Source organism: Heterodontus francisci, chromosome 30 (genome assembly GCF_036365525.1).
Source record: "Heterodontus francisci isolate sHetFra1 chromosome 30, sHetFra1.hap1, whole genome shotgun sequence".
Lineage (NCBI taxonomy): Eukaryota > Metazoa > Chordata > Chondrichthyes > Heterodontiformes > Heterodontidae > Heterodontus > Heterodontus francisci.
Genome location: NC_090400.1, coordinates 36,460,571 through 36,479,836, shown reverse-complemented (window position 1 = coordinate 36,479,836; position 19,266 = coordinate 36,460,571). Strand labels below are relative to the sequence as shown.

Here is a 19,266-nt window from a genome sequence, read left to right as displayed (position 1 = left end):
TGCTATCCTCCAGTCCTCCGGCACTACTCCTGTCGACAATGACGACTTAAAGATCAACAACAACGGCTCTGCAATCTCCTCCCTGGCTTCCCAGAGAATCCTAGGATAAATCCCATCTGGCCCAGGGGACTTATCTATTTTCACTCTTTCCAAAATTGCTAACACCTCCTCCTTGTGAACCTCAATCCCATCTAGCCTAGTAGTCTGTATCTCAGTATTCTCCTCGACAACATTTTCTTTCTCTACTGTAAATACTGACGAAAAATATTCATTTAACGCTTCCCCTATCTCCTCTGATTCCGCACACAACTTTCCACTACTATCCTTGATTGGCCCTGTTCTAACTCTTATCATTCGTTTATTCCTGATATACCTATAGAAAGCCTTAGGGTTTTCTTTGATCCTATCCGCCAATGACTTCTCGTGTCCTCTCCTTGCTCTTCTTAGCCCTCCCTTTAGATCCTTCCTGGCTGGCTTGTAACTCTCAAGCGCCCTAACTGAGCCTTCACGTCTCATCCTAACATAAGCCGCCCTCTTCCTCTTGACAAGCGCTTCAACTTCTTGAGTAAACCACGGCTCCCTCGCTCGACAACTTCCGCCCTGCCTGACAGGTACATACTTATCAAGGACACGCATTAGCTGCTCCTTGAATAAGCTCCACATTTCGTTTGTGCCCATCCCCTGCAGTTTCCTTCCCCATCCTACACATCCTAAATCTTGCCTAATCGCGTCCTCAGGGTAGTGTCCTAGGACCAACTATCTTCAGCAGCTTCATCAATGACCATCTCTCCATCATAAGGTCAGAAGTGGGAATGTGCGCAGATGTTCAGTACCATTCGCAACTCCTCAGATACTGAAGCAATCCGTGAACTGACAGTTCTGATGAAGGGTCACAGACCTGAAGCATTAGCTCTGTTTCTCTCTACACAGATGCTGCCAGACCTGCTGAGTATTTCCGGCACTTTCTGTTCTAATTTCAGAGTTCCAGCATCCGCAGTATTTTACTCTTATTACAGTGTCCTCTTAGCCACAGTGCTGAAATAAATGAGACAAACCAACCATTCCAAACTAACTTTATCAAACAAACCATCCACAATTCCATATAAAACTCAACAAATCACCCTTGTGCATACCCTCAGCGCCTCTCTTATGGGGGCCTTTGCTTAGTTTGGTGCTTCTACGCAGTGATATCGCAGTGACTGCAGCATGGCTGGCGGAAGGCTGCTGACTTTTAGTGGGGAAGTTTGCAGATGGCCTTGCAGGACAACCTCAAGCAGCTCTGGGCCTAGAAGGTCTGCCTTTGGACTGCACCACCTTGGCATGGGTGGCAACAGTCCGAGCAGGTTGGCTAACAGGTAAGCAAGGGCACTGACAAGAGGCAGTGGTGGGAGGACAAATGCTCTCAACCCGAGGGTGGACAGCAGGTGCGTGCTCCACAGAACTACTGCCACTGCTCTAGGGTGTGCCTCAGCAATCATGTAATCTGTTGGAGCACAGGAACCTTCCGTTGCTCCACTTCTTTAGAGAGGGCGTCTTCATTGCAATTCTCTAACATCAATAGCCCGTCTAATTAGAGTTGAGTTCTCTACTCTGAGGATATGAACTTACTATTAACTTTTTTTTCTCATTTGTTCACACAACTGTAACCTTCAAAACATCACTATCTAGTAACATTCATGGTTGATGGACAGGATTATCCACATAAGGTACTGAACCCTGCAATGCCAATGAAAGTCATGTTTGAATTTTCTCAAAGCTGATATGAGCACATCCAAAAATACAACCACCATCAGAATTTACTTTCAAAAAGATTCAACCTTCAAGCAGCATTTCTATCAGCAAATTCATGGGATTTATTGAAAACTTGTAAGTTGATTATAAACTCACACTAAAGTCTTCACGCTAATGTTTTTGTAGGAATTGGTGGTTTTCTGCTGAAGGGTCAGAAAAAAATATAATACGACATTACTGTTGCTCAGCAACACATCCCTTGGCAATAAGAACAATACAAAATACACTCAGCGTTCTGATACACGCTACATTGAAGATAATTAAATGAGGAACTATCCTTTTATAGTAAACCATCTCTGTCAATGTTTAAATAATCTCTGCCTTGCAAAACTGTCTGAATATGGTGTGACTCTAGAATATTCAAACAGACTGATAATATGTAAGATCCTCTACAGAAATGTAAAAACCATAATCTGTAATATCTTACTTGGTATATTTCCATTATTTTCTACAGAAGTTAATTTACTGATAAAATATACAAAAGGTGGATCATGGAAGGCTCAAATAATGCCAGACGTATGATTCTGCACGTGATACAAGATCCAATATGTACATTATCCTCTACATTTTTAGAAAATGGTCTCTTTATGTTATTATTGTAGATTCATTTTCATTAATTTTGTACCTCTGGCATTAGATATTAGTGTGATGCTTCACCTAATGTCACAAACCATCATTTTTCCAGCAGTAATAGTCACCTCGCCTATCGAAGACCTTGCTTATGAAGAATTGATCAGTTATCATAAACAGAAACAAGGAAAAAACAATATAGAAGCAGACACGATTATCCAGACTCCCACCATGAATACTTATACAGCTTTAAAGGGGCAGAGCAGATTAGTAGCTAATCATCATAATCAGATTATAGATTATTGATCAACAATACCAAAGGGGACCTGCTAATATTTTACAACACAAGTAGTGAATCACAGATATTTTATAATCTGTTTGATTATGTTTGATTTGGCATGCTCCAATTAGTCTGATAGTGTTCTTAAACAACTCATAACTGAAATATCTGAAAAAACTTGACTTGTTATTTAAAACATGATTTATATAATTGTTCCTAACACTATTCTAAATTAGAATGCAGCAAGTTGCCAATTGGCACACTCTGAATTATGACAACTTAACATCTGCCAAAGTAAATCCTTCATTCAACAGCATACCTCTACCGCTGAGAACGAATGAGTCACTCCTTATTAAAACTCAACATACTCAAATTTTATATCTTAAACTTACATCTTAAGTTTAATTTCCCAAAACAATGCTGCTCCCTGCATTTAAAATGAATGGCTCGATTGGAATATGATTTGCTCAGTTAATATTAAGAATCTTTCTGTAAATTCATGCGCTTCGCTATTTGCCAGCACATTTACATGAACAATATTAAAGTGTAAGAGAGGGATGGGGTTGTAAACTAGCCAATAAAATTGAAGGTCCTGCTTTGAAACATTTAACATTATAATAGAAACAAGAGAGGTATTTCTTTTCAAAAAATATACGACTAGAACTTTAGTGGTGAAAGATACCTCAAAGAGTAGTCAAGCATATAATAAATAGCTAATTATATAATCATATTTAAAATATGATTACGCAGCTATTCCTGGCTAGTTTCAACACTATAAAGGGGACTCCAACATGGTTCATGGAAGCCATTCTCTACTAAAGCATCAACACATTGTCCATTACATTTGCATTAGCGGATATATTTTGCATTATTGGCACGTTCCAAGGTCCAGGACTACGTGCTGAGGGATGCACTAAGGCTTGGGGCAGCCACCGCAAAGGCTGAATGGGGAAAGGCCACTATGCAAGGCCCTCCCGCCACAGTATACCGAGGGGCTGGAACCCATGTAAAACCCCTCAGGCTATATGCACCAAAATATGTTTTTGTTAGGTAATGCAAATGTACATTGCATATAAAATGGAACGGCAAGAATTGTGAGGTAACTCATGTTCTCCATTGCACTTTCTGGAAATGCCAAATTTTAACAGTTTTGTAATTTTTTTTTTTACAAATTTCTATGAATAAAGTATATTTTTGAGAAAAAAAAGTTATCCTGCACTGCCAGAGCATGTCGGACAAGGATGAGTGTGATGCATAACACTATGCTTTTCTCCACTCCCAATATTCTGATATGCAGTTCCAGCACACCTTGCTTAATTCTTGTCATTCCATTAAGCACTATATAATATACTTAATTGATGACAACAGCTACTGCAACAAAGGGATTTATCCTATTGCTCACATCACTAAATTTTACATCAAACAAAAACAGATTAACATATTGTAGTAGATTGTTTAATATAAACACCAATTTGTGGGAAACAATGTTAAGTCACTTAAATAAGTTAAATAAAATCATATCTAATGATTCACATTTAAGCACTATTATCCTCCTGTATTTATTTAAGAATAAAAGTTTGAGAGAACCACAGGCCAGGAAATCTAAGCTTAATATTCAACTGCACCAGAATACATCTGTTCACATGGTTGCAGGGACATCACATTACTCCTGCACTCTGTTCTCACTCAGAGCAGCAGGAGTGCTGAGGCTATACGTGGGAGGCACCTGTGCCCCTATCAGCTACTCTGCCAGTGCCCTGGGACACATCGAGGTGCTGCACTCTGAAACTCGGCCCTGAAGACCCACAACTGCTTGAGATCGCCCACCACAGCCATCTGAAGCGTTCTCAATGGAAGCTCTGCAGCCTTCCAGCTCCCAATCTGTAGCCACTGAGGATGCACTTTGTGATCACTACGTTAGGTAAACAAGCACAGGCACACAAGACAGGCACTAAGTGGTTTTACAAGGGCAATTCTTAATTCAGAAAGTTAACTTTTATTCAAATATGAATTGAGTTCTTGTATAGATATTTTTCATTATTTGATGTTGATGTTAATATTTATAGTCGAGTGATAGCAAGACCCATGTGGTTGGACTGCAGGAAGACAATCAGATGGTGGTTGTGAGGATGTTGGTCATAGCGATGGTGGAACTGTTGGTATTTTGGGGAGGTGAAATGTTCTCATATTAGTTGTTCTGGCAGCTAAGAGTACTCTTGGTCAATGCTATTCCTGCTCTTCCTCCTCTTCATACTACTCCCCTCCTATTCCAGCTCCAAAGGTAGACCTACCAGACCACCTATTAGTGAAATAAAATATTTCCAAGGCAAACAATCAGTCCACCAGCAGCACAAAGTTGGTGCCAAAACTCTCAAAGTCAATTGTGGAACAAGGCACAGAAATTGACTAGCAGCCTAAAAGCAGAAAACAGCAATTAAGCTATAGGGAGTGGGTGAACCTTATAAGTAGCTCTCTTGCATGCTTAGTTCCATGATTCACTGTGTAAGTCACGCACTAGGGCAAAACAATTTCACAAAAAAATCCTATAACCAGCGTCGGATCATCACCTTAATATTATAATTAGACATTTGCATCCTACTGGTGCACTCCCTGAATGCCTATGGGGTACCCAATCCAATATGGCAATCAGTGAATTTCCGGTGGGACGGGCATGCAAGCATTACCTGCTATATTGGTGCCCATTTCACACCTAAAAAGTGGGCATTACAAGATCCAATTTAGAGGCGCTGGACTCTTAACTGGAAGTTACTAGTTCAAGTCTTGATTGGCAATGCTCGCTTAGTCTGGATTTCCTATGAAAACAAGGATTGCCCATTTAAACCAGATTATGTTAGAGGGGCAGACAGAATGGGGCATGATTCTGGCAGGGTTTCATCCTGTGCCATTCAAGCATATCTTTTGCCTGGTGTGGCAAGTAAAGCTTTGCATTGCTTGTTTATTTTGTAATATGTTCTGACTCATTGGGGTTCCTTTATTTCCTTTATTGTGGATCTGATGGAGAACATAAAAAAAGCTAAAGGGGTAATTTAAAGGAGGGAAATCCTGGATGAAATGTACCATTTTTCAAGAAAGGAGTGATATTTTGGAATTATAAAAATCTTGAATTTGGATATTTATTTTATTTGTTCATAAGATGTGGGCATCACTGGCATAGTCAGCATTTATTGCCCATCGCTATTGGCCCACGAGAAACTGGTGGTGAGTCACATTCTTGAATTGTTGCAAGTCTGCTTGGTGTAGGTACACTCACAGTGCTGTTAGCTAGTGAGTCCCATGATTTTGACTCAGCGATGTGAAGGGACAGTGATATAGTTCCAAGTCAAGAAAGTGTGGCTTGGAAGGCTCCTGGAAAGGGTGGTGTTCCCATGCGCCTGCTGCCCTTGTCCTTCTAGGTGGTAGAGGTTGCAGGTTTGGAATATCCTGTTGAAGAAGCCTTGGTGAGTTGCTGCAGTGCATCTTGTAGATGGTACACATAGGAACCACAGTTCACTGGTGGTGGAGGAAGTGAATTTTTCAGGTGGTAGATGGGGGGCCAATCAGGCAGGCTGCTTTGTCCTGGATGGTGTTTGTTAGTTCTGTAAGTAGCAGCTTTTGTTAAATCAATAAGAATTATTGTATAGATTTGGGTGAAGTAGAAAAGATACAAGATAACACTGTTCCTTAACTTTTGTGCTTTTGGCCTTCACATTGGAATTTGTTTCAATTTATTACTCAAATCATTATACTTTTTACATCTAGCCATGTAGGATGGATAAAAGAAATTGATTATCTAAATCTATGACATTTGGTTCACTATGTCTATATTCTAATTGTCTATTTATTTGGCATTGTAGTGTTGGTCGAGCTTCGACAAAACCACCTCTGTGGCCAAAAAAAATTAACTACACTTGGCTGATTAATTGAGATTGAAAATGAAAGAAGGGGTGGGGCTGAGAAGGAAAGAAAGACCACAAGAGACAGGCCTATAGGGTAATAACAGATGTAACAATGCAGAATATTCTGTGCAAATAATCTTTTCATAGCAGAAAGTAGAAATGCCCTCCTTTTTCCTGTGACACAGATAAATCATGAGGCAATATTAAGAGCATCTATGGAGGGTTCCATGTGCTCAACCATCCAACCCTAGTTAGATAGAATAGAGGCATATAAAGAGAAAGGGGTCAAAGCAGAGAAAACTTAATCTTAAAGAACAAAATGCAATCTTTCCATTTTAAATTTTAGTTCAATTTTAATGTCGCAAAATGAATTGGATCTGCTGAAACGTTGTTGAACAGAGGAGATGGGAATGTTTCAGACACTGAAGTGAACTTGGTCACTGCTGCAAAAAACTTTTACAAATATTATAATGAGCTGTTACCACTCTGGTAGGTCTTTGCATCTGTTAGTCTGCGAGCTGATATATTCATAATTGATTCTATTGTGTGCAAAGGTTGAAAGTTGTCAAATCGTTTTGCTTCCCTTTTGGTGCTTTTTGGGCTTTTTAATCAAATGTAAAGATGTTTAGATTAATCAATTTGATAGAAGATAGTTCATGGGTAGTGGTAGCGATACTAATTCTTCATAACTAGTGAGCGAATTACATTCCACCTCTGCCCCCTTGCAAGTATAGCTCCTGCTGAAAGTGCAGGCTAGCAGAATTAACACGAAACTATATCTCATCCAACTAATATAACGGTCAAGAAAACTCCATATGCCAAATGAGAAATATTAATTTCATCGGTTGGAAACTTACATTAGACTTTTAATGGGAAAAGTCCTACAGTAACTTTTAAAAAAACTAGCAGCCAAGATCGCCACTGCAATTTGCATCTGAAATACCAGGAGACGGAACTGCAGTCAGAAGTCTGAGAAACACTGCAGTCAGAAGTCTGAGAAACACTTGACTCAGAACAATGATTTTGCTCTAAGTAATTGAATTACCTAGGATTGCTTCATTAGCACAGCAGTCAAGGCCATCCTGACACATTGACTTTGAAAGAGCAAACCCCTCCGAGTGTAAATATTGACATCCTGAAACCTGTGGAGCCAATTCTGAACCTTGTATCTCATTAAAAACAAAGAGGATTGAGAGAACCATACGACTGTCCATCTCTAAAAAAACAGAAGTTTTGTTACACTCACAGAAGACAAGGAGTAACTGAGACTTCAGCAACATAGAAAGCTGTGTGCTTCCCTTTCTCCCCAGAAAACATCAAGTTTGAAAACTGTCTGCGACAGTGGATCCTCTAAGCCTACAAACTGCTACAGCCAGCGACCAGAGGAAGAGAGCCAACTACAATTCTGCCTTCAAGAAGACTCGGAGCAAAGCAGGCCAATCACAAAGTGCGCTTTGACCAGTGAGGATTTCAAGAATACAGCTTCAGTCGAGGACTACTGGATCATCTACTTCACTAGTTATTCTGGACTTTAATCGAACCACCAAATCTACTTTTCCCTCTGTAATCTATTTGTGTGTGTGTGATTCTTGTGTGAATGTGTAGCTTTTTTTAGTGTTTTTAAATCAGGATTAAAGTGTTAATTATAATAAACTTACCTGTTTCTTGTTTAAACTCAAGAAAACCTGTCTGATTGGTTCTTTCACGATCACAGTAAAGGGAAAAAGGTAAAACACTCACAGAGGTGGTAAGCACAATCACTGTTTAAAAGGAATAAACCCTGCTGTGGTCAAATAAGAGGGTGAGAGGGGAGCCTGAGACCCCCTCCTCAACTGGCCGTAACATAACCCAATTTGCTGAGAAATGTTAGTTTTTTCATTGGATGTATTAATTATTCTCGATCATTTTAATTGAATGTTTCTCTGCACATTTTTGCTCCAATGTACTATTATGATGTGATATAATTAATGTATTTGCTAATATATTTGAGAGTCAGCTTAACTCAGTTGGTAGCATGTTCACCCTGGATTAAAAAGTATGTCACACCTGGACTTGAGCCAACTGGCCAGATTAACATGCCAGCGGCAGCATTGAGGAATGAGATATTAAACCTGTCTGCCTGCTCAGGTGACTGCTAAAGACAAATGAAGAGATGCTGGAATTGGTTCTAGAAACAGGAGAGCGATTAGGTAAAACAACCTTCTTCACCCAAACCTATCTAACTTGAAAATTGCCAAGACATTCCTGGCTCCATGAGATAATCTGGTGCAATATCCAGCCAACAGACAAGTAGACTGGGGTTGGGGGATGGAGAATAGACTGCAGAGGAGTTGGAGGAAAGGGGGTGCTTGAGGTGGCATTGGGCCACAGTATTCTTGTGGAGACTGGTGAAGCATTCTTACTCTTCCTATCCCTACAAAAATAACTTTGTATGTACCTGTTCTGGCCACTTCTGTTTTACCACCTGGTAGGACAGGCTGAAGCATGTTCTGCCCATGTGTCCCTCAAAATTTTATGGGGGTTCTATGTATGCCATACAACTAGAATTTGCATGCAGTAATTGGACTCTGACTTTATTCAGATGGGTGCCTATGCCATTCAATGGAAGGCCCTGGTGGCAGGCAGGATCTGAGCGGAAACTTGCAATGAGTGCAGCACAGCTGCTTTATGGGCATGCTTTCACCAAGCAAACAGAGTTAAAATTGGCTATAGTATCATGCAGGTTCCAGAAAATGTAGTAATTTAGTCCGTTATGCCATTGACCATGTTGTGTTCTATGCTAACACTTGTTAAATAATATAATGATGCCTAAACAGCTGCAAGTACAAAGGGTGCAATGCCTGCCTCTGAACTAGAGAGTCATGGTTCAACCAGCAGGTCTGTTTTTGTTCTAATATATTGTGCCACTGAAGAGCAAGTTTGATCAGTTCTCAGACGACAAGATTGAGCACTGTATTAACTCAAAACGTTCCACCTCAAAGAAAGGAAAGTCCAACATCAGTCGGCCGCTCTTCTTAAACCTTTCGCCATCTGTCTGATCATAGGGTGGCATTGATATCAATTGATAACAGTCACAAAGAAATCTGCCACACAAACCACCCAATATCACTGACTGCTGTATGATACATGGAAACACTGCACCTCCAAAAGCCATTCCTGATAATGAAGGATTTCAAGGGCAAGATAATACTAAATAAAAAATACATGTAGTGTAGAGTTTGTCATTCATGTGTCCAGCCACTATGGCTATTCTGCCAGGTATAATACCCACATGCTAAGGGCTAATTTTCAAGAATTATATTTGTAATCATTAATATGAATATATATTTAATTTGCCAGATTTGGAAAAGTTCCAGCTCTCAAGTGAAATGTTGGTTTATTGTGACATTATATTAGATCTCTTAATGAGTATAACAGTTTCTTGTGCACGACAGAACTGCTGATCTAATACTTCACAGTAACAATGTTCGGCACAGTTTATAATCAGATATTTTTGTAAATTTAAGATTCGACTTCCTGTTCTGCCAAGTGGAAGGAAAATTAATTCCTCAAAGGGTTCATTGATTTTTTTTTTCAAAGATGCAACGCAACAACAGTGAGTTAGCACAACAGAGGAAGTGAGCGGGTGCGTGATAATGTTGACCAGGGTGGTATGTACTGGCTATCCAACAACAGTGCCAATTAGGACAATTGGAAATAAAGCCTTGGCATACCAGACCAAGAGCTAACTGTATATGAACTGTTAAATAGTGGTGTTAGAGGGCAAATTTGACAAAGCTCATAGAAGAATTTCATACAAAAATATTAAGCATTCATCCACTCAAATACCGACAGTAATTTCTAGGTTAAATCTCATAGCTGAGTTTACTACAATTACTCTGAAAGGTTTAGGTCAAGGCATTGTTAGAACCATAGAAAAGTTACGGCACAGAAAGAGGCCATTCAGCCCGTCATGTCTGCGCCGGCTGATAAAACTAGCCGCCCAATCTAATCCCACCTTCCAGCACCTGGTCCATAGCCTTGCAGGTTACAGCACTTCAGGTGCTTGTCCAGGTATTTTTTAAATGAGTTGAGGGTTTCTGCCTCCACCACCATTGCTGGCAGTGAATTCCAGACACCCACCACCCTCTGAGGGAAAAAGTTTTTCCTCCTGTCCCCTTGAATCCTTCTACCAATCTGTGCCCCCTGGTAACTGACCTCTCCACTAGGGGAACAGGTCCTTCCTGTCTACTCTATCTAAGCCCCTTATAATTTTGTACACCTCAGTTAAGTCACCCCTCAGCCTCCTCTGTTCTAAGGAAAACAACCTAGGCATCGGAAACGACAACGGCAAACCCAACCCTGTCGACCCTGGTCCGTTCGGTTTAAAACATCTTTGGGTTTTCCTTGATTTTACCTGCCAATAATTTTTCATATCCTCTCTTTGCTTTCCTAATTTCCTTTTTCTTCACCCCTGCACTTTCTATACTCCTCTAGACTTTCTAAAGTATTAAGTTTTTTGTGACTGTCATAAGCTTTCTTTTACTGCTTTATCTTACCCTGTATGCTTCTAGATAACCAGAGGCTCTAGATTTGGCAGTATCACCCTTTTTCTTTGTGGGCACATGTCTACATTGTGCCCTTAGAATCTCGCTTTTGAATGCCTCCCCCTGGTTTGCCACTGATTTTCCTTCAAGTAGCTGTACCCAGTCCACTTACGCCAGATCACCTCTTAGCTTTGTAAAATTTGCCTTCCCCAATTTAGAATGTTTACTCCTGTTCTATCCTTGTCCTATTCCATAATAGTCTAAATCTAACTGTATTATGGTCACTATCTCCAAAATGATCACCCACTCCTACTTCATCACTTGCCCAGCTTCATTTCCTATGACTAAATCTAGAATTGCACCCCCTCTCATTGGGCTCGTTACATGCTGGCTAAACAAGTTCTCTTGAATGCAGTTCAAGAATTTTGCGCCCTCTGTGTCCTTCATATTGTTTGTATCCCAGTTGATATTAGGGTAGTTGAAATCCCCAACTATTACTGCCCTATTGCTATTTCACTCAGAAATTTGCCTACATATTTGTTCTATCTCCCTCTCATTTTTTGGGATTTATAGTGCACTCCTAGTAGTGTGGCTGCCCCTTTTTTATTTCTGAGCAGCAGTGAACTAGCATAATGAAAAGAGACCAGCAGATGAATGATGAGAGCATTTCATATAATGCATCCTACGCCTTCATGGACCTCACTCTCTTGAGCATCTTCGATTGGTTTTGTTGTCCCTATTATAAATTTTGAAGAAAATTGAAATAGAACGGTAGCAATCATTCACAATCGATATCATCTTTGGACTTTTTTTGTTAACTTAAACAATCCCAGATGCTTTATCAGATATAATAATTAATGGTTGTGGGCCTAAATGCTTGATGAAACTGGGGCCAGAGATCTGAATAAACCGTTAAGCAATAACCACACATTTTAATCAGCTTAAGGTTTCCTATATCACCATGAATCTGTCTTAACTGCAGAGTAGTCATTAGTAGGCAGGTCTGAATGTGTATAGCAGGATTTTGAAAATGTAATTGCAGACAGAAAATAACTCTCATTAATAGATCACTTCAGTTTCATTAACTGTCTATATACATATATATATATGGGCTATTAAAATGTTTGATATGAATTGTGGTTGCATTTTATATCATTAAATGCTACACAAGAAAAATGGACATGGTTAGATTCAGGCCCTGTTTTGGTTCACTGGTAAATCAGGATCTCATGCTAAAGAAAACTCAACAAGACTTCCCATTTGCTGTTCCACCTGTACTCTCCGGAAAAAAAAACTAACTGACAACACTGGTTATCGATTTCTTCAGAACAAATAGCACTTGCACAAACCTCGTGCATCGAAGAATTCATCCTCTGAGCTGTCGCCAGAGTCATGCACGTTATTCTGCATTCGCCACTGTGAGTTACTGTATCGGCAAGAGGCAGCTGCAATAGGAAGAGAAAAATCAGTCAGAGGAAACTAGCCCTCCTATTACCCAGAGTTAACACTCAGGTATGTCTGTGAAGTTAATGATTTCCTATGACAGAATGTCACTTTAAAAAATAATGCTAAGTACTGGTAAACTATGTCAGTATACAGCCTTGAAGAGGTTCTTCAGGTGATTACAGCCTTTGTATAATGTACATTTTTATGACTCCTTCCCTAACAAAAGCCACACAAAGCAGCTTACCCTTCTTTTTTAGTTCACTTTTTTTGTGGCGCATATTATACAAAAAGGGCTGTAGGTATACACAGAATAAGATGAAATCAGCTCTCTCGATGGTTCAGTTTGTTAAGCAGTGATTAGCCGAGTCTTAGAGATCAGGTTCAGTCCCCTGTTTGTGCCAACGTAGCTGATTTCAGCTGGTGGTAGAGGTACTACATTGGGCCTCAGCCTTCTTGGTTTGAGAAGAAAATGAATGAGGGTTCCCATTCCTGATTTCTATTCGCTGATCCTTGCTGGAAGCGGGTGGTATGTGGACAGAATGAAGCTTGGCTGTGTAAATCCCTCATTTCCCACCAACACTTTGTTCCATATAAAAATGATCATACCAGAGGCTGTTCCCCAGTAAAGAATCAACACCTTGAGGAGAGGAAGATTGGTTGATAAAGAAGGGAAGAAAATTACATATGAAAAAAGTTTAAATAATTTTCAGGCAATTACAGCCTGGTGGAATCTTTAAATCATATTGAATATGTTTGAGGAGTCCTGTGTTATTTATGTACATTATCATTACTGTGCAGTTCAGCTCTCCCACTGCTCTCAGTACTGTACTTCTGTTCCCATGGTTGTGGTTACTGGGAGGAATCGGACTGTATTTTGAAGTTCTCCTCTCATCTCTCTGTTCAACTGTGTTAACCTTTACCTTTTGCCCCATACTATATGGCAAAAATCATAGAACTGCACAGGTAATGAGAGAGAATCGCTGGTGAGCTGCTTTTACACTGGATGCTGGTTCACAGCAACCATTGACAAAGGCTGTTATCTAACTGTTGGGTGAGCTATAGATGGTGCATGAAGTAAGGTCAAAGGTTAATTGGGGGAAAATGCTCTCCCCCAACCACCCACACCTACTCATAGATGCTCATTCATTGCTACTTATCATTTCAGGACCATACTGATCATTTTTCATTCTTTCACCAAAACCATGGTGTTTAGCTTCTTGGTTAACTATTCAACTTGTTTCTCAGACAAGTATAGCTTTATGCAGCAGGCTACTCGATCCACAAGGATTGGTGCTGGGGCCTCAGCTATTTAGAAACTATATTAATGACTTAGATGAAGAGACAGTGAGTAATGTACCTAAGTTTGCTAGTGATACAAAGGTAGGTGGGAATGCAAGCTGTGAGGAAGACACAAAGAGATATAGACAGGTTAAGGTGGCAGATGGAATATAATGTGGGGAAGTGTGAGGTTATTCACTTTTGGAATAAGAATAGAAAAACAGAATATTTTTTAAAAGGCGTGAAACTTGTTAATGTTGATGTTCAGAGGAACCTGGGTGTACTTGTACAAGGAATACAGAAAGTTAGCAAGCTGGTACAGCAAGCAATTAGGAAGGCAAATGGCATATTGGCCTTCACTACAAGAGGTTTGGAGTACAAGAATAAAGAGGTCTTACTACAATTGTACAGGGCTTTGGTGAGACTACACCTGGAGCACTGTACACAGTTTTGGTCTCCATAAAGAAGGATGTACTTGCATTGGAGGTGGTAGAGTGAAGGTTCACTGTATTGGTTGCTGGGATGAGAGGGTTATCTTATGCTGACAGGCTGAGTAATTTGGGTCTATATTCTCTGGAGTTTAGAAGAATGAGAGGTGATTTAATTGAAATATATAAGATTCTGAAGGGGCTTGACAGGGTAGACATTGAGAGGTTGTTTTCCCGGCTGCGGAATCTAGAACATGGGGCCACAGTCTCAGGATAAGGGACCGATCATTTAGGACTGAGATGAGGAGAAATTTCTTCACTCAGATGGTTGTGAATCTTTGGAAATCTCTATCCCAGAGGATTGTAGATGCTCCATTGTTGAATATATTTAAGGCTGAGATAAACAGATTTTTGGTCTCAGGCAATCAAGATATGGGAAGCGGGCAAAAAAGTGGAGTTGAAGTCGAAGATTAGCCATGATCGTATTGAATGGCGGAGCAGGCTCGATGGGCCGTATGGTCTACTCCTGTTCTTAATTCTTATGTTATGTTCTCATTAACATATGCAAATTGGTGTCCTATAATGTAAATAGGACTCCCATGCAATTTTAACACCGATTGGGCAGAGTGTGCACCTTGGACGCTGCACTTAGTAAAAGGTGGGAGTCAAGAAGAGGAGGTCCAAAAGGTAAGTGAAAAATTATTCTGGAGCAGGAGTGTTCCTCCAGGTGTCACAGAATAACGTGGACCACTGTCACCCTGGATTACCACACGGTCCATGACTGTCCATCCACTCTGCAACCTCTTCCCCCATTATACCCTCCTGTCAGTTGGGTCAGCCTCCAATATTGAGCTGCCCTCAAGCCTGTTAACTGTGACATATTCAATCGAGGTGTGTGACTCACTGGCAGTATGTTAATGAGGTATGGCTCTCAACCATCTGAGCCACCCACCTGAATGATCAACTGGCCCTACTCACTCCACTGACCAGCTGACTGATCATTCAAATCTGCCCACAAGACTCAGTTTAGACAAATGTGTAAGTCACTTAACCTTTGCTCTTATAGTTCATAGCATCACAAAGCAATTAAGTGCACAAAAGTCTTGTAAAACAATCCAAGTCAGTGAGTTCTAATGAAATAACCACATGAATTACCAACTTAACCCTTCTCAAAGCTGATCAGCCTGCAGTGTATTTCCTGCATCTTTTAACCCCACCCGATCATTCGTCTCTCTAGACTCCCTTTTTATCAGCTCTGACTATCTGAGTAATAAATCTCTCTCAAGCAATCAGATATCATGACTCACCACTTAATGTTCTTAAGTGTTCTCACTTTGATTAAAAATGCCAGTGCAATACTATGAATAAATCTGAGAAATGGACAGAGCATTACTCAGTCTTCTGCTGTGGATGCAACACATTGAATAATGTGAAATGCTTTGCAGAAAGGGGACAAGTTGAATCCTTCTTCCTGCTTAGGACATCAGCACCGCTAATACGAATAAGATCATGGGCAAGGCCGATTGTATTTTTCTTTTATTTCCCCATTTGGCTTTTCCATATTAAGGATGGGGCACTGTGAATGTTTTATCAGCTATTGTCCCAATACACTTGCTCACGTTTTCCTCAGCTTCTTTTAAATGTCTGAGAATGAGGAGAGAATGCAAGTGTCATTTTATTTCGCTCCGCAGGTGCATCTCATCTTATACAAGTGCTAGCATTTCAGGCTGTGAAATATTGCACTTTTCACTGGTGAATGACACCTGTCCAGTAGGGGCAGTGCTCGCTTTGCAATGGTCACAGGGTTGCAAAGACTTCTACTGCTGTTTCTGAGTGTTCCATTATTTTAAATAATGCATCCACAAAGGAGTGCAGCTTTTCTTGTTTTTTTTTAAAAGGAAAAATTCTATTTCAAGAGTTTTGAACCCAGCCAGGGGATTCAATGAAAGCACCACAAGCCGTGGTTTCCCCATAGTGAAGAAGATGGTTGTCATGACACTCTTCCACACCTCCTAGTGGCTGGTTACAGTATAACCTTGACAATATTATCAATTTTTTTTTAGAGATACAGCACTGAAACAGGCCCTTCGGCCCACCGAGTCTGTGCCGACCATCAACCACCCATTTTTTTAATGCTAATCCTACACTAATCCCATATTCCTACCAAACATCCCCACCTCTCCCTATATTTCCCTACCACCTACCTATACTAGTGGCAATTTATAATGGCCAATTTACCAATTTTGGGTGGAGAGGATGAGGTTCAGTGTCATGACACCTAAACAGAAAGGAGAAATTAAATAAAATTAAAAAGAAATGGGATTTAAAAATGTAATCAAGATTCTCCTCCGTAACACAGTGATGCCAAGCCCAAATGTAACATCTTGTCATTACCCAGGCTGAAATTAGCTAACTCAGAACAGACCGTACATTGAACCTAGGATCTTTTTGGACTATATGGCTCATCTCCTCTGTGGATAAATTTGCTGAGCACCCAAAATATCTATCAGTGTATAGAATTCAATTTATATCCAACATTTCTGTAGAACTAAATAACAGTCACAACTCGGTCACGTTATGATGTCTCCCACTGAACACATTTGATGAATATCAAACTGTATGTTAGTAGGTGGGATCCTCAACCTGATGAATCATAAGATATTGAAACAATTGCAAAAACAAAATAAATGTCACAATAGCTTTCTTAACACATCTTCAAGGAACCTAACCACCTTTATTAACATTTCACAGGGGAGTTTATTTTATATTTATGTATGATATGATCTATGTTCCCTGGGGAGCAGATAGCAGAATGTCTGAGTATGGAAGCAGTAGGAAGTTCAAAGGCAGCTCATCTCATGCAGCATGCAAGCAAAATAATGTGCAATGGTAAACGGGGTCAGAGTATGGAAGCAAAATGAGCCCAAGGATGGAGTATCTCATGGAGTTTGCGAGCAGGATGAAGTGCAATGGCAGCATGTCTAATGAGGTATGGGAGCAGGATAAAGTACAGTAACTGTGTCTCACGAGGTATCATTGCAGGATAAACTATACATTAGGCTTTTCTCAAGTATACTCCAATGAATAATAGATCACAAAACCAAAATGCTACTTTCTCAGATTGTACCATCAGTAAACACATTTGATTAAATACTTTCTAAGTTTTCCTTTATAACTCCATAATCTCTGGAGTAGGACTTGAACCCATAATCTTCTGAGTCAGAAGTAAGAATGCTACCACTGAGCTGACACCATACAATTCCAACTACATTGCTAGAAGTGTGGCAGGGCAAAAGTTCCATTTGCCAGTGACCTCAATGTGAACCCATCCCAAATCCCAGGGGTAGAGTCATATAAATATTAGGGGCGGGTACCCAGGCCAGTCTTGATGCTACAGGGTTGCCCATTCTGCAGATCCAGCAAGATTATGGAATGGTACTTCATTACAAAGGGATTGGAGTATAAGAATAAAGAATTCTTACTGCAGGGCCTTGGTGCGACCAAACCTGGAGTACTGTGTACACTTTTGGTCTCCTTCCCCAAGGAAGGATATATTTGCCTGAGAGGGAGTGCAACAAAGTTTCACTCCTGGGATGAGGAAATTGTACTATGTGGAAAGATTGAGTAGTCTAGGCCTACATTCTGTGGAGTTTAGAAGAATGAGAGGCAATATAATTGAAATATATAAACTTCTTAAGGGGCTTGGAAAGGTAGATGCTGGCAGGATGTTTCCCCTGACTAGGGAGTCAAAAACTAGGAATTTCAGTCTCAGAACAAGGGGTCAGCCATTTAGGACTAAGGAGAAATTTCTTCACCAAAAGGGTTGTGAATCTTTCAAATTCTCTACTCCAGGTGGCAGTGGATGCTCAGTCATTGAATATATTAAAAAAAAGAGATCGATAGATTTTTAGATACTAAGGGAATCAAGGGATATCGGGATAGTGCAGGAAGGTTGAGTTGAGGTGGAAAACCAGCCATGATCTTATTGAATGGCAGAGCAGGCTCAAAAGGGCCAAATAAACTACTACTGCCCCCGATTCCTATGGCACTTTGCTTCTCCTTTGTAAGGGAATAAGCCAGTTTGACCAAGGACTATACTGGCCCAAATCATCTTTGCCTACAATCCCTCACTTATAGCTCCCATATTTACATATCAAATCGATCACTCTACTTACTGCTGGCCGTACATGAAGGCTTAACTGGAGGAATTTCCAGCTGAGCCTGGGATCCTTCCAGATATGCCCACAAAAATATACAATGGCATTGGGAGTAAAAGGCATTAAAAGCCCCTGCTCCTCAAAAATTCTTGGTGCAGTGAGTGAGGGGTAGACCTGGCAGGATCGATTTCATCCCAATTTCCTGCTCTTCCAATCCCAGTCCAGCAGATTTTATTCTAAGAAAGAGTGCAATTTCTGTGCTACCGTGTCTTGCTGCACGAACTAATGCCGTGCGGAGCTCAAATAGATGTGGGTTAAAGGGTTTTTGTGTATAAAACAGGCAAAAAGTATACCAGTGAAACAGCCTGCACCCAACTGAACAAGGGTTGGTCCCACTGCTAAATTCTGGGGCTATTTTTTTGTGCATTCTGGGTGCCCACCTAAAACAAGCATTAGCCCTACTGAAGATGTAAATGAGAACACCTGAAATGGACCCTGTTTAGAAATTTGCTTCTAATGAGCAGGACAGGCATTGAGGCTTATCCACTCAAGAAACTTTAGCAGCCCTGGCGGCTGCCAACCAAAAGTAGATTTTGAACCCAAAAAAAAGAATAATTTCTAAAAAATATTTGTGCAGAGCCAGAGGAGCAAACGCACCAATATTTCACCAATACCATCTTTGCTGGAGCTATCCAAAATTAGTTCCACTACTCTCCCTCCATGACTGAGCACTTTCATCTGCTTCAAATGATTATCTAGCTTTCCCTTAAAAAATACTAAAGTCTCTGCCTCAATTATTCCCTGTGGCATGGCATTCCATGCTCCAACAATTTGCTGAATAAAAGAAAATGATCCTAGCGCCTTTCCTCATTCTCAGTGATAATTTGAAGTTGA

General features: G+C 40.4%; 1 protein-coding gene across 1 annotated transcript in view; it reads right to left on the bottom strand.

Moving 5' to 3' along the window:
- pitpnm3 (PITPNM family member 3) overlaps positions 1-19,266 on the bottom strand; it is a 493,326-nt gene that overhangs the window by 440,661 nt on the left and 33,399 nt on the right. The window contains exon 2 of the mRNA XM_068010378.1: positions 12,413-12,508. Within this exon, the coding sequence (XP_067866479.1) occupies positions 12,413-12,508 (96 nt within the window). The remainder of the gene's footprint in view (positions 1-12,412; positions 12,509-19,266) is intronic.